The sequence below is a fragment of the Erigeron canadensis genome, chromosome 8 (assembly GCF_010389155.1).
Source record: "Erigeron canadensis isolate Cc75 chromosome 8, C_canadensis_v1, whole genome shotgun sequence".
NCBI lineage: Eukaryota > Viridiplantae > Streptophyta > Magnoliopsida > Asterales > Asteraceae > Erigeron > Erigeron canadensis.
In genome coordinates, this window is record NC_057768.1 from 48,113,291 (window position 1) to 48,129,937 (window position 16,647).

Sequence of the window (16,647 nt, forward strand, 5' to 3'; positions counted from 1 at the left end):
AATGTAAATTAATTGTAAATTTCATAGATACCAAAAACTATTAGTAAAAAAAGTAAAAATCATATTATATATTAGTATATTACATTAAAACCACACTAGTATCTAGCATCTTGATAAAAATATAAGTATATATTAGGGGTGGTGTAGAACACAAATAGGACAGCATTTGAAAACCACTATAACAACCAACATAATTGCATAAACGGTAAACCACTTTAATACAATGTATTTTGTAGTTGTAGTATACATTTAGGACACCCGTAAGTTAAAGTGAGGGTCACAAGTTCAAATATCATCTTGAGCGTTGTGGCTGGCTAGGTTTTCATGGCGGAACGAGTTGAATTTACCGGGCGGGAAGAGGGGATTAGGTAGGCCCACGCTATTCAGTTCGGATACCCGCAGTTCGACCCTTCGTTGTTTTAAAAAAAATGGGAACAGATATTTATGAAACAACTCTATCATATATATACTTTTTCAAAATTTAGTTTGCTCATTTCTTTTTTAATTATGTCCTCAAACATACACTTTTAGATATGTTTGTTAGTCATTTTAAAATGTTGGGTTCTGCTACGAACAATAAATCCGTAGTATATGTGTCTAATGATGATGCATGTTAGTTCAAAATAATAAATCACATGGATTTCATTTAAACTCTCACTTTTAAACATATTTATTTATCATTTCCTTTTTCTTGGCAATACTAATAAAACACTTCATATGTCTTAACTTATTGGGTCCAATTTGAAACATTACAAACTTTAGGGGACGTGGCTGCAACTTTATTAATTTCACTAGATACAAGCCGAGAAAACCTGAGAGGGTTTTTATCACATTAAACTTACGCTACACAAAGAAATATAAATACAGTAGTCAAACACATCATCCTTGGAAAGTAGGTCAAAGGAAACCGGTCACCGGAGATTCTCATCAGCTTCATCGCCATTGTTTCTGTACATATTACTTCCTCCTATATCTATTTATCTATTTATGCAATAACAATTATTATATTTCAATCAATCAATTAATCAGATCTATATCTATCTAAAATTCTAAATCTGGCTTAAATTTACCTTACATTTCTTCTTCTTCTTCTTCTTCTTCTTCTTCTTCTTTTTCATGTTCGTTCGATTATCATTATTGTGTACATATCAGCTTCTGTTTATTCATAGATTTCTTTATTGTGTTAATTTCGGTTGATGGATTACATTTTGTTATTTTGAAGATTATATGTATATGTGTGTGTGTAGATTTTTTTTATGGTTAAGTTATAGTAAGTACTGGTATGTATTGAATAATAATTTTTTGAAAAATATATAAATCTCAAAGCAGGCCTTAGTTTAAAGATGATGAAAAAGTAACTAATTTTAAGAAATATATTGTTATTTCTCTCATATTTGTGTGACAGTTGTATAAAGTGAGAAATATATTGTCATCAGCATCTCAAATACGTCAGCTGTTACATCTCATTAGACCGTGATTCTGTGTTGTTTATCTCTCAAATATGTGATTTGGAGCTGCTTGTAAATGTTTCGGTGTGTGTGTGTGTGTGTGTTTTACATGTTTGCTATATTGCCGTATAGTTATGTTTGTGCTAAACACCTTTTTTGTATACCGTTCCTTACAAATTTTTGTGGAAATGTTAAAAGTTTGCTTCCAATATTACTATATTAGCAAGTTCATATTTTCGATAAGACTACTTGCAATGTGTTATGCATGTCTAATTGTCTATATGACACTTGTCTTATGTTGTGTTGATTTGTATATGGTATAGCGTGCTCACATGTGGATAATATTGAATCCATATGTATCCTTGGAAGTTAGCAGGCATGACATAGTTTTAGTTTGATACGTTGATCCTTTTCTTTTAGGGTGGTTCTGGATAATAGCGTGACAAGAGCGATATCTAGGTCATTTGAACCTTATTGAGCATTTATTTTAACTAATCTACTGTTTTTAAAGAGAGATAACGGATTAATCCCTTAACCCATGGTCCTGTCTTTAAAGTGCTATCTACCTTAGTTTTGTCTTTTCATATTCATTCCACCTTTTGGCGTTTTAACATCTCTCTGCTGATGTTGTTTGCTAATGTTCTTTGTATGAATTTGGAGTTTAATATGTAGTATATATTGGTGCTAATCGATGTTAATTTAAGTATTGATTGTTTATGACAATAATGTTCGCCGAATGTATGTTATGCTCTATCAAACTAAATATTTTTCAAAAGAAGGTTCCTACTTTCATTTTTGTCTTTGTGAATTTGTAAGTGTGTATTTATATTTTTGTAAGTCATGCTACTAAGTTTGTGTGGCCTTTTTCGATGGCATTTTGCATAGATTAGTTAGACTTAAGGTGTCTGATTGGATCATTCTGACTCGTGTTTGTGTAGTATTTGTTGTCATACTTTCACACAAAAAAATAGCGTTTTAGTTATGCTTTACTAATTCATGTTTGGTTGACTTTTGACTACAGAGTAAAAAATGGTTGGCGGTAGGGTTGCTCATCCTGTGTTGAAAGGCCCTAGTGTGGTCAAGGAGTTGATCATTGGATCAGTGCTTGGCTTAGCAGCTGGTGGTTTGTGGAAGATGCATCATTGGAACGAGCAGAGAAAAACAAGGGCGTTCTATGATCTTTTGGAGAAGGGAGAGATAAGCGTTGTTCTTCAAGAGTGAACTTTTGGTTCCTGTGAATTTTAAATTTAATGACTTAAACCAGAGATGTTACTCTGGAAACCTTAAAAAAAATAAGTTTTGTATTGGATTTATGCAAAAAGTTGCTTTTTTTAGAACTCCGCAAATGTTGTTTCTTGATTCTCATCTTAAAAAAATTCTATTATATCCAAGTTGATGATGTTATGGATATACGAAAGGCAGTTTTTTAGATAGCTGTTTCTGTTACCTGTTAGTACCCGGAATACATTGCATGGATGGATTTCTCATGTATACAATGGTAAAATGTTGATTCTGTCAGTTAAAAAAAGTTTTGATGACACATAAGTTGATTCGTGTTATGTTCTATCTCTAATATGTCATGGGTAAATCAAGTAAGCTTAACAAAAGAAGGGGTTATATTCCATGTCAAGGAGATTGAGCGATTTTATTTGACAGCCCGTTTCTCAACCTCGCAGTTTACTTTGAATATTACCCATTTCTCCACCTCGCACTTTACTTCAAATTGTACCTAATATGTAATTATACAAGAAGCAAGAATCACTTATGTTATTAAACTTGTGGGTAAGAAGTAGCACGCAGATGCACTTGATGAACGAACTACTACAAAATTTTCTTGAACATATATCGGTTGTCACTTGTGAAGAAAAGAGACAATGGTGGAATAAAGTAGCCCTGAGTGGATATGATATGTTTCTCAGTTTCTGGCAATATGCATATATACTATCTATACAGTGAGGTATCGTTCTTTGACTTGTGTCTGCTAAGCAACACTTTGAAAAGGTTTCTAGTTTTCTTGGTGTAAACCTCGATATCTTTTCCTCTTTCTCTTTCAGGATACAACGAATGTGACCTACGTGGAACCAGTGTATGCTGCAATCATACAAGAAAGCAAGAATCAACAACAATAAGTACTGACATTTTATATTTATAATGCTCAACGTGGAGAGAAAGGAAGAATTCATGATGAGGTTCATTTTCCCTTACTTTCTGTGTATTTGGACCGATGGATCGATGAACCATGGATCCAGAATGCATGACTGGAACAATTGGACTGGCTAATTGATTAGCAGTGGATCCCGGACGCCTGATTCTGAATCGACTTGGTGACATAGATCGTGATCGTTTTTCTGGTTATCAGATAAGCACTAATTAGCATAAACCATTACTGCTAGTTAAAAGTCTGTTCTTCCTTACCTAATCCTTTGTTTGTCGCAGCCTTTGTGAATGAAAATGCAACCAAACCTGGTGGGAACTCACTAGAAGTTCGTTCCTTGTGTTCTCTCCTGTGCAAGGATCTTATACCATGAGCATGATTTTGATGGCTCCCTAATGGAGATATACGATAATAATGCTTAATATGCTATGTATGAATTTTACCTCAAACCTGATGATTCGGCCTTTGCATTTTCTGCTTGAACAGCTTCAGAAAAACGTCCTTCTGTGTGGTTAAAGTTGTGTTAAAACCATTTTAAACTCTAAAGGAAATTTCTAAATACTGTGGCAAGTAGAAACAATAAATTCTTAAGCTCTCAGTATTCTCTGCTTAAAAGTCAAACTGTCAATGAACTATCACATTAAAGTGCATTGACTAATACATAATCTTGGTTTCAATTCATGTATTCAAACATATTCTTGGATCAATTTCATTTATTAAAAAATATTCTTGATTATAATTTTCATGCAGGGTCTCTGAAATGATATTTTTCCAAAACAGAAAGATGACCTGGGAGCAGGTACTGCTTATGGTACTTGGGTATCTGTATCACCAACGATTGTTGTGAAAGACCCTCGTGGTCGCTATATGTCTGGCATGTTTGTAATCTCTGCAGAAATTTCCAAAAAATGAATCACATATTTGCACACAACCTCATAAAAGGAGAATACATAACTACGGTCTCCCTAACTTAACAACACGTGAACGTGATATGTAAATTACCTGTTCAATGCATACTACTCGAAGATTTGTTTCAAAAGTTTCCTCAATATTATCATCCAAGAAACCATTAACTTTAGATGTCACAGACCCCAAATGGTCAATGGTACTAATCAGAGCTTTTGACACATAATCTTTTAAGCTTTCTAACAATCTGCACAAAATAATCAGCAAGAAAGTAAAAAAAGCTTTAGCATATAAAGAAGCTAAAACTAGCAAAGGATTAGGATTTAGCACTCAAAACTTACAATTGATCATGATCATTTCTGTGATAAGAGTCTTCATAGAACTCTGCAGCTGAATACAACTGCTTTCTTATATTTCTCAGATCCTATAAGTTCATTGACTTAGATTAGAAACTAAAAAGTAATCTAATTTTATCATTTTCATTGAAAAGAAAACGATCATTATGAGTCGATTTAGACAAAAAGTAGAAAAAGAAAAGAAAAAAGAAAGATACGTTGAGACTATCAGCAAAGAGCAAGCTGTGTTGCATGTAGATTTCATCAAAACCTGAAGGTTGATGATCATTTACTTGAAATGATGTATACTTAGCCTCCATAGAAAACTTAAACAGCCTTTACTTGTAAGAACACACAAAAAAAGACCAAGATTTTATTCAAACCAAAATATTGTTTTTTGTTTTTTATGTGAATTGAAGCCACAACAGGCTAGATATGTAGATATTATCTAAAGGTACAAGTTTCATGGTGTGCCCATATTTTTATTTTATATTTTGAAGATGATAATTAATTGAGTGTTTTTCGGGTAGAGGCTTGTAGTTATGCTTTGAAGGGCAGTTGTAGAGATTAATAAAGTGTCGGCTTTGAAAAGGTGAAAGGAAAAAGACACAAATGGACTAATTAAAGTTTGTTAATAGAAACAAATGGTGGGACTTGGCCAGGAGGACAACCTTGGTGACTTTATGTATGGTTGGTTGGTTCATCTTAGAGGCTATGTCATTATACCATTAATAATATCACCAGTCAACTAGTCATTAATATACATCTATATCTCTATATATATACACACACATATACATGTTAGATGGCCATGTTTAGATAGTACAGTAACCCTTTAAGCAGTGTTTATATGGTGCAACTAATTTAGATACATTCATGATTAAAATTCTGACATAAAGACTGAATGAAATGTGGCAGGAGCTTACAAGGACAAAAAAATTTCTTATCAGATTATAAATTTTGCTGTAAAGCTTAATTATAATTAAGCTTGTCTCTTTTTAAAGAAATTTGTTTGGGTAGAGAATAGAGATGTTGATGCATCTTAACCCGAATATATAACACCATGTGGCATGTTGTTAGTGACTACATGGGTTAAGATTTTACCATCTAACGGGTAGCTTTTGTGTTAAAAAAAAAACAAAGAGAAGAAGAAGCCGTTTGGTGTTCAATGGCGAGTTTGTTATTACTGTATTTACTTACTCCACCCACCAGATATATGAGGCTATATACGGCGACTTTAGGACTCAAAAAAGCTTGTTATAAAAGCCATTCGAAGGAAAACATATATAGCTCTATACTTAAAACTATGCATACGAAAAGATGAGTCAATGGCTAGTTTTGTGCCCCCGGCCTATCAAGGCTGAACTAACATACGTCTAACATATGTCAATGATGACTCAATGGTCGATCAACTTATGAATGTGTCAAAAATTCGTTCATTTATAAATATAAAAATAGTATTCGTAATAATTATTGGTGTTCAATTACCAAATACCCGTCATCTAGATACCGAAATCAACCATTAATCTGTTATTATAATGACTCCTGGATAGTGACATGATTAACTAATTAGGTACAGTAGTACACAATTAGAAGTCTCTTATTCAACCGTTGTTGGCTGGTTGCGTGTCCTTGTGCAAATTAATGAATGGAATTTATTAGACTCTATGCCGATGTTGCATTTAGGCATATATATATATTTAGCTTAATACAACGTATCCATCATACATCTAATCTGCAAGGACCACTAATGCAATATTAAATGACAATATTGTCGAATTTTCCTTGTCAGCTTCGTTACTCAAATCATTGTCAAACCTTGAATCACTTCCCTCCATTTTCTGTCTTCAAGTATGTAACTTCTGCCTCTTTTCTTAACAAAAACTTTCAACTTTCATTTAGAGAATGCGTTTTAGCTTACACACAACAATATTGTACACAGTACATGTCATAATTATTTAAAGGTATACTTTACTGCATGTTAACCTTAATTTCCTTAGGACCATGGTCTGCAAAATTCATAAATTTATACTCGTAATAACCAAGATTATAAAAAATCAAACAGGAAACTGTTATATTTGTTTAAAAATATACAGTAAGATATAGCCATATAGGTACACCTACCATTTTTGGTGGGAGCTTAAAGTTGGTGCATGACTGTAGAGCAGATATAACTGCTCTGGGTAGTTGAAATCCAACACTTATTTAAGATTTCCCAGTCAACCCCCGTGAAAGCATTCATGAATATGCATGCAAAAATATGCCACAGTTTTCGATTCACCAAATGTAAATGATGTTCTCAGTGAGACTAACAGTAAATTACAAATCAGCCCTTAGACTAGTTCGGATACAGGACTGGTTCACAAAGCAAATAACAAGGTTTAGGGAATCAAATAAAATTTAAGATGATCAAACAATACGCTCTAATTCCCTGGCGTAGCTGAGAGTCTGGTTAATGAGTTGGAGAGATGGAATCTCCTTGCACGGTGCAGACTCTTTTGCCTTCTGAAATACCACCAATCCGTTCTTTACCTCCCACTCAGGATGCTCCTGCAAGTTTCATTTCAATTCATACTTGTTAACGAGTGGGAATGAATGCAAGGTATAGCTAAATCGTTTCGTTGAAACAACATCAGTAATTTGATGTCCATGGGCAAGTTCTAAATATAATGCGAGATATGGTTGAAGGGCACATGCAAGTGTAACTAGTACACACAAGCCATTGTATAATCATATAAGTCGTGTATTGTTGTATACGAACTTAAGACACAAAATGCATAGATCAGGAATGGAAAACTAGACTTGCCAGAAACAGTTACTCTCATTATGTATGTATTGTCTGAATTACTATTATAATACAAACCAAAACTGTTTCTCTTATATGTACCACTGATTCACGCATTAAAATAAATTAAAACCTATCACCATTTTATGTAGGCAAACTCTTGCATACCCACAAGTATAAGTCGGATTTCAACTGACTTGCATCGTGTTTTTTCTATGATGGTAAAAATGGCTTCAGCTTGCGTATTTAAATAAAAATAAAATGGATCAGATGAATCAAGGGGGTTGAGAGTAATCTAAAATGCATTCAAATTATTAGCAAGATTTCTGATCAATATCGCAATAATACAATTTTTCTAATCATATATTCATATCTAACTCATTGATAATTAGTGTCTGTTGGTTGGCCCAACATGACCTGATCCAATATGTTTTGATTCAAACTAAGCATATTATCTACTTTGACCCAAACCCATTTAACAAGGACAGCCATTTGCCCACACATATAAGGGTGATTTCTTGCTTATTCCTATAATCATTAGCATTTGTGTATGTGTGTGTTTAGCGTCCCAACTCCCAAGAATAGATTGGTTCGGTGTAACTATCGCAATAAAGTTTACGATCATTCACTAGGAAGCACGAAATGAAGACATCACATGGGGGTTGTACGAGTTTCTTTTAAGATAAACACAAAAGTGGTCAAGACACTCCAAGTTTCAAAAGGGTGGCCATTGTTATCAAAAATCACAGCCCTTCACAGTTAAAATGAGGATTGACATAAAATAATGGTACCTCTTTGATGTATTCAAAAAGTTCTTGGTCTGATGAGAGCAATAGAATTTGTCGTGCATCTTTAACGGTAAGAGAATCATATGCCTTCTCACTGCACCCGGCAATCTCATCCCTGTAAACACATTTTTGCAAGTAATAAGATAACCATTGACAATTGTCTTTTCAAGTGCATCAAGATAGTTATTGTTCATGACTAAATACAGAAAAAGAGGAACTGCTAAAGACCTTTACAGCAAGTACAATGCAAAGGAGAAACTTTAAGGATATAGTAGTGTAACGCCATACAACATAAACTACACTAACTTGCACAACTATTGTGCATGTAATGTTTGAACCACCTTTATCAAGTAATTTATATAGTTCTCAAATCTGTGAAAATGCATTACTGATTTGCATCTATTAAAGTTATAACTGTTTTCTTATATGTAGCAACTGACAATAAAAGCAGAGACAGCAAATGGGGGAATCAGGTACTACCTGATTCCCACAAAAATACTACCTGACAGGTAGAAGGTCGTCAAAAAAGATATTTTTGTGGGTTGAACCAAAACATAATTTGTCCAAAATATGCAACTTTTTACAAAAAGCTGAATTAGTTCCATGATAGTCTGACTTGTAATAAAATGATTAAGGTGGTTTTATGCAGTAGAAAGACACTTCGGGTGAATTTGATCTATTTGAACCCTCTCTTAGACAAACCTACTTGATTTTACTATTATATTTGTTACGATAAAAACATAGCCTAGATTGACCCATTTGTAAGTTAATAAGTTATAATTGCCACCTCTATTCAAAAGTCAGTGTTGGTTTACAGAGTTGTTTCTCACCTGACAGTCCTTGCCAACAGATCCATGAAATATACGTAAGTTTCATGAGGTACTGTTTGTCTAGCACTCAATACTCGGTTGTAAGCACCTTCCATAAATGATTGCTCAAGCTCGACCGCATGCCTAATACAAGGATTCTCAAGAGCATTGGCTGAAAGCAACTCCAATTCAGTGTGGAATTCAGCAATTCTGTTCTGTACGAGGAGTCTCAAAAGGTTGAGACCCAAGATGGGGTACTCCTGAGGGGATTGAGGGAGACGACTACTGTTCCAACATAAAAAAAGATATTAAGTTCAACAACATATCTTTCTTAGCATACACCATTCCAAGGATAGCACGAAGATGAATGTTAAGAATGGGTGTTACCCAGCATCTGTGTAGTAAGGCTTAAGCTGAAAGAAGTCTCTCTCAAATGCATCTTGATCTTCCATCTTTACACTAAGCACGACAGCATGCTCATAGATATCCCCTGAAATTGTTAGAAATAGGTTTCATATAAGCTGCAGGATTATTAGGAACGCCAGTACACATATTTATGTATTGTTTGGTGCTGGTTTATCAAATCAGATGCTAATCCCAAGTAATAATTGTTTTTTCACCTCAAGGCAAACTTAATTTACACTTGGGCTCTCCCTGGTTAATATACGTTGAAATACAGAAATTCTTTGTATGACTTAGCAAGATCCATATGCATTCATACACAATAATATATTAAGGACCCCGGGCCTTGGTTTGAAATAGCGTGTGGCGACCCGTGGCGATAAGGTCCCTGAGGCAACAAGCGTGGCGTTGCGAGCGCAACACGTATTCGCGGCAACAGTTCTACAAATATGCTAATACTCTACATGTGACAATTGGATACCAAAAGATAACATTCTATATCATAAGAAATGACAATAGTTTGTGATTTCAAATCACCAAATCATAATAGGTTGCGATTCTACGACACCAAATGTATAATGAGTAGAAAACAAACCATAAAAGTAGACTAATAGACTTGAAACTGAAAGTTGAAATCAAAACAGTGGGTCCCAAAAAAGTGAAAACAAAACTTTGTACATGTTGCGACGCTACGGACGCAACACGCAACGCTCGCAATGGCTCGCTACGGGAATGTTGCGCTCGCAACATGTAACCTGGTCGCCACACCCTTGGCGTTGCGCCCTAGGGTCGCAACACGCAACACAACGCCTGTTGCACGCTATTTTAAACCAAGCCCCGGGCCCTGTACAATATCAATGATGAAGAAATGCAAGATGCTAAATGCTTACTCGCAATTGTTAACTCTTGGATTGCATTGGGAGTTTCAGCAAACAATGGAGGCAGACTCTTGAACTCTATCAGCATGATCTGCAAGTGATCAAGCAAAACGTTATAAAAAGCTGATATGTCTAGTAATACCCCTGGTACGCATGAAGGAGAACAAACGATAAATATTTATACAAAAACGGAGTCTTGTTGTCCCTTCATCACAATATATGTTCAATCAAAGTATTCACAGGCCTTGTTGTCCCTTCACACACACGTAACTTGGTTTGATTTGATATTCAAATTTAAACACGTAAATTACTATTTCCAAATGTTTTAACTTGCAAACCCTTAAGGACCAACTTGCATTGCATCTCTATGTTAGACACTAGGACACTGACACAACTGTTCAATAGTCTTTTTTAGGCTAAGTGAAGGGTAGGCAACTTTGCATCATATTCTTGGTTGTGTGAGTACTGGGTACTAATTTTATCTCTTCATAACCACTTTCTCAATTTGCTCATTTAATCATTATTATTGTTACGCAAAAATCAGTTTCCTGGAACTTCATAATCAATCAAGTTTTGAACAAAAACAGCACAAATAATCTAAAGTATACAATAGCTGTCATCGATTTTACAAAATATACTAACCGGAATTCATAGTGATCCTAGCACAATGTTTTTTCTAAAAAAACTAAAACTTAAAAAAAAAACACATTTTCATTAGAAATGGTAAGCAAATTAACAAACGAAAAGAGAGACAGTTTATCTAAATATAGATAGAAACTATTTTTTTACAGAAATTACACTTCGTACCTCCCTATGATAACGCGTTTCGACCACCGACAAGACGACAATAACCACAACTAAGGTGACCTGATTCGGGTCTCGGCTTCAAACGTTACTAAGTAAAAATCACATCTCAGCCTCTCAGGGGAGAAGGCCGTTCTTATCAAGATGTGTACTATCTATCAAATGTTTCCTAAGTAGCCTGAACAGGGAAATCCTCATCCATTTAATTTATCTAAAAATTTCTTAGATCTAAATCAGTGTAGCTATATAGTGACATCAGCCCTAACAAAGTACTAGAATGAAATTTTATAGGCCTAATGAATGAATTTAGTCACAGTAATTAAAAAGCCAAATTAGGGTTTAATGAATCTGGGGGGTTACCTTAAGCTGGGAAAGAAGTTTAGAGCAATTATCAAAATCGTTTCGAACAAAAGATGCTTTAAATCGCTCCAACAGCTGTGTTACTTCGATCAATTTTGGATCCATCTTCTTCAAATAAATTTTTTGGAGTTTCGCCGTGTGTTTTTTCTTGTGGGATTTTGTGTTTGATTTCCTGCTGTACAAGCTATCTTTTGTTTCTTTGGTTTTTAAATAAAGATAATCCCAACCGGGTCGGATCTCATATGGGCATTGTATTATGTATTGGTCCAGGCCCAATAGGTTTTATTTAATAAGATAGCTAGGAGCTCCGAGCTCATAGCCAATTTAAAAACATTAAAATTGATTCATTCTTTTAATTTATTGAACTAAAAATCCTTTATAATGATATTTTAAGAAAATCAAGGGATATGATTTTTAAAAAAATTAGTGAAATTACGTATCATATTCATAAGATTTTACGAAGAATTTTAGGCTAAATTTTAAAATGATTAATCATTTTCATATAGTAACTAGGTCTTTTATCCGCACGATGTGCGGCTATTTAAAAATATAATTGAATTCGATATTGGTAAAGCTTACAATGTAGACGTCAATCATGATTAATTATTTATTATTATTATTATTATTATTATTATTATTATTATTATTATTATTATTATTATTATTATTATTATTATTATTATTATTATTTTGATTTAGTAGTATAATGCTAATGCGTTGGTTATCTTGTTTTTCTTTAATTTAGTTGTATAACACTAATGTATTGTTTATTTGTTAATATATGAATAAAATTTATATATCTAAGGTATGTTTGGCAAAAATAGTTGTAGTTTAGATTTTAGCTTTAAGTTGTAGTTTTTAAGCAAAGTTGTTAGCTATAATTTTTATTTTTTAGAGATCTTTGGTACGATAGTTTTAGCTGCAACCTTAAGATGTATATATGTGGTTTTAATAATTAAACACTTCATCTAAACTAGAAACTTCGTAACCGTTAGTTGGCGGAAATTAGTCTTTCATATATGTTCTATTTTTAAACTTGATTTTTTATAACAAAGCTCATATTGCGTCTAACGTAATTTTTTTTTCTCTAAGATTTGGGAAGCTATTAAATATGATATGATTTTTATATTTAATTAAGAAATAATTGAATATATATATATATATATATATATTATAGGTAATAAAATAACTATCTATATCTATATAATAAAATATAGGATATATATATCTTTCAAATTTTTATTTATTATGCACCACTATATTTAATATTTTTTATTTCATAAATAAATTAATATTATGAAAAACAATATGGAGATGCCACATAAGATTTATCCTATGTGGCAATGTTATAAGCTAGTTTTAAATTGGAGATGCTTTATAATCATTCGATTTCCTACTGTTGTAATAATTATATAGATATGTCAAATATGGTTGTTATAATTTACATATCTTTTGTGTTGGCTTGATATTTTTTGTGGATTAAGCAATCGCTTTAGGTCTCAATAAATATAGAGTCTCGCTATTTTATAAAGTAGGTTTAGTGTTTAGACTTTAAACTAAGGTATCATTATAACTTTTATTGCAACAATACTCATATTGGTTATTGCATCAATCTTTACACTTTTTTTTTTTTTACTAATTTCAGTTTTGTTTTTATTTGTTTCTTAATTAATTAAGTCCCAAAAATTGATCTCGCTTAAGAAAAGCTGACACTGCATACATGTGTAAATATACAAATGCAAATAAAAAAATAAAAATTTAAAAATCGTTGACAATATTATCAAGTGACATAATTAATAAAAAATAACGAAATTGAAATTTTAAGAATACTTATATAGTTTTTATAATTTATCGATATATGTTTTTGAAATAAATTTTTTGAAATAATCAGATAAAACTCATGATTTAAAATCAAAATTTAATATTTCTTTGCGTTTTATATAAGATATTAGTCCACATGTAATTATATATATATATATATATTAATCTATAATTTTAAGTAAATAAATAACAAAAGTTATGTTATACTTGGTAGTGATTATTCACCTAGATAAAAATATAAGGGTGTTTGTGATTTCGTTTTGAGGTGCTTGTTAAATTATTACATTTATATAACGCAAATAATTAAAATATATGTTTAACAAAATAAATGATTATACATGTTTTCATATAATTTTTTTTTAGTTTTAGTAGGTTGGGATAAAGTTTTTCAAAACGTAATTTTTAAACATATAATTTATTTTGTGATATCTAAACACATAATTTAGATCGAGATAAATGCAATCTCAAATATATTTTGGGTGGATGGTTAGAGGTGGGAAGTAAAAAGTTGCATACATTTACAACTTACAAGAGAGTAAGATTACATGTAGTACATGTGAGTTTGACCCTCCATTTAAAAAGAGAATTTCATATATACCCTATACTAACATCCTAATTACATATCTACTCAAATAAAATTAAAAATTACATATTTACCTAACTTTAAGTTTTATTCTATCATATTTACCCAAATCACAAATTATGTTTATAAATTCCATGAGTGTTGTACGAATTTAAATATATGAAAAATCTGCTAACTATATGTGTAAATAAGATTCATAGTTTTCCAAATGTATGTACATATGGTATTCTGTCGAAGTTTTCATTTGATTCATATCAGATAAGTTTTCATCTGATATGAAACCTAAGTGGTAGTAATTTTGCAAATGTAAACTAGACCAAAATCAATCGTACAAGCTGATCAATCAAGTTTCTCATATGTCATATTAATTGTTCTAAGGCTACAATCATTTCATCGTTATTAGACTTCAGATACATTTAAAAATCCTATAACACACATGGAATTTGTAAAACTAACTTGTGATTTGGGTAGATGTGATAAAATCTAACTTAAAATTGGGTAAATATATAATTATTAATTTTAGTTAGGTAAATATATAATTAGGGTGTTAATATTGGATAGGTATGCAATTCTCCGTGGACTTATGCTATGTTCTTGAGTTTTTTTAAGAGATGAAAAGAAAGGAATCTAAATGATCTTAAAACAATATGTGTTGAGTTTTTTTTAAGGATGGAAAAGAAATGAAATGATGGGAAGTGAAGTAATAATTTAGTTGATTTTGCGCCCTAAATCTTCCTCCTACTTTTAAAATGATTTGAAAGATTCAATACCTTCTAATCTCATCTCATCCCTTCTTTTATTTGAAAACTAAGAGCATAACATTAATTACAACACAAAATTACGTGAGGGATTATATTTTGACTTTTGAGAGACAAAAAAACCTAGAGTATAATGATGGTCTGTTGTTCATCTTTACTCCCATCACCTTGTCTGATCAAAACCCTAGCCCCTTTCATTACCATCAACAACAAGCTCACAATGTTTCTCTCCAACAACAAGCATCAAATCAAAAGAAACCCATTTAGAGGTTTTTCAGTTAGAGCCCAAACCCTTGATTTCTCAGGTACATTTTTCAAAGGAGGGCTTGGAAATGAAGATGAACCAAACTACAACAACTCATCATCATCATCATCATCATCATCATCATCATCATCATCATCATCATCATCATCATCATCCATGGCTGTCGACAAAGAAAACAAGGAACCCTAGTGCCCACCCGGTTTACGACAATACGAAACCATGGTTGTTTTAAGACTTGACATGTCTGAAGACGAACGCCTCAATTTAACCCAGAAATACGAAGAGGTACCCCTATTTAGATACAATTAATTGAGTATAATGTGTTTGTTTTTTTAATAATCTGATATGGAACTTGCCTTTATGTTTGACAGTTTCTGATATTTTAGGGTTTATTACATGTAGTTTAACCAGTAAATATTCTTATATTTAAACAATTCGACTTAGTTCTGTTGCACCACGAGTTCGGGTTGGTGGGTATGTAGATGCCATTTGTAACCTGACCCGTTTAGTTAATTGTGTCGATGAGTTTTACCTCAAACACGTTTATTAAATGGGTTACTTGTATTGTCCTGGATGAACTTAAGAAAAGGTTTGTTATAAGTTTTAGAAGATGAGATAGGGACTATTTTGAATGTACATGATATCCTTTTAAGGTAAACTTGAGTATTTAGGCGTAAAAGTATAAGAAATCGTAGTAAATATATTTTGAAAAATGAAACTGCAAGTATTAGAATTTTCAACTGAAAGGGGTAGGAACGTTACGACCCTATTCAAAACTATATATTCACTAGACTTAAGCAAGTGGTTGATTATATTTAGATTCAAGAAACAATGTCATGCACCCTAAGATCGATAATGATATGTATAATTGTTTCAGTTGCTAGTTGCTGGAGGTAGGATGTATGTAGAGGCTTTCAACAGGGGTGTCATCCCCTTAGCATATAGCATCAAAAAGAAAAACAAAGCCGGTGAGACCAACACTTACTTAGATGGCATATATCTTTTGTTTATGTATTTCACAAAACCTGAATCGCTGGAGGTACTTGAGACGACTTTGAAGATGGATGATGACGTGATCAGATCATCCACCATTAAGATAAGGAAAAGGAAGTACTAGCTTATGCAGATTAAGTTAGATAACTAGGAAGGATTCTGATGCTAGAAATGTATAAAACACTTTAAATGTTAGGGTTGTTGCGTTTATGTGGTCTATGAAGTACATCTTATTATAATCATAGTACAAGAAAGGTGATTGAATATTGCAACACTGACCAAAAGGGATATTTAAAGCATTTTAGCGATTACAATTGATCATAGAGTTATGATGGCATTCTTCCAAGGTCAGTCCTTATGAACATACCGAAACCCGATAAAAAAGAGTTTGCAAGTTGCACAAATAAGTCTTCAATCCCCCATATATGAGAACACATGATCCCATAAGTAAGGGGGCAACCACTAATATTGGGCAAGCTAAGGACGATTCAACTCCAAGTTCCTTCATTTCTTGGTCATGTCTTTTACTAGTTTCTTCATCCATCACTTTGCTTGTT

The 16,647-nt window shown here is 32.6% G+C and overlaps 3 protein-coding genes and 1 pseudogene across 5 annotated transcripts; 2 read left to right on the plus strand and 2 right to left on the minus strand.

Annotated features, from left to right (window-relative positions):
- Positions 1-860: 860 nt before the first annotated feature.
- On the plus strand, positions 861-2,839 carry LOC122578787 (cytochrome c oxidase subunit 5C-1). Its single transcript, XM_043750825.1, has 2 exons — positions 861-950; positions 2,470-2,839. The coding sequence occupies exon 2, from the start codon at positions 2,478-2,480 to the stop codon at positions 2,667-2,669; it is 192 nt and encodes a 63-aa protein (XP_043606760.1). The 5' UTR covers positions 861-950; positions 2,470-2,477; the 3' UTR covers positions 2,670-2,839.
- A 359-nt stretch (positions 2,840-3,198) lies between these two features.
- Positions 3,199-5,315, minus strand: LOC122578786 (protein ABIL2-like). 2 transcript variants are annotated; one of them, XM_043750822.1, is made up of 8 exons: positions 5,063-5,315; positions 4,851-4,933; positions 4,606-4,756; positions 4,393-4,492; positions 4,047-4,107; positions 3,864-3,964; positions 3,654-3,796; positions 3,199-3,539 (listed from the first exon to the last, which is right to left on the minus strand). In XM_043750822.1, the coding sequence occupies exons 1-8, from the start codon at positions 5,162-5,164 to the stop codon at positions 3,390-3,392; spliced, it is 891 nt and encodes a 296-aa protein (XP_043606757.1). In that variant the 5' UTR covers positions 5,165-5,315; the 3' UTR covers positions 3,199-3,389. The 2 variants fall into 2 exon arrangements, with proteins under 2 accessions (XP_043606757.1, XP_043606758.1); XM_043750823.1 differs by having other exon boundaries at positions 3,864-3,952; positions 5,063-5,310.
- A 1,776-nt stretch (positions 5,316-7,091) lies between these two features.
- Positions 7,092-11,859, minus strand: LOC122578287 (26S proteasome non-ATPase regulatory subunit 8 homolog A). Of its 2 annotated transcripts, none has more exons than XM_043750213.1 (6): positions 11,671-11,859; positions 10,519-10,597; positions 9,614-9,716; positions 9,248-9,508; positions 8,421-8,532; positions 7,092-7,394 (listed from the first exon to the last, which is right to left on the minus strand). In XM_043750213.1, the coding sequence occupies exons 1-6, from the start codon at positions 11,773-11,775 to the stop codon at positions 7,254-7,256; spliced, it is 801 nt and encodes a 266-aa protein (XP_043606148.1). In that variant the 5' UTR covers positions 11,776-11,859; the 3' UTR covers positions 7,092-7,253. The 2 variants fall into 2 exon arrangements, with proteins under 2 accessions (XP_043606148.1, XP_043606147.1); XM_043750212.1 differs by having other exon boundaries at positions 9,248-9,511.
- A 3,014-nt stretch (positions 11,860-14,873) lies between these two features.
- Positions 14,874-16,393, plus strand: LOC122579710 (annotated as a pseudogene).
- Positions 16,394-16,647: the final 254 nt, after the last annotated feature.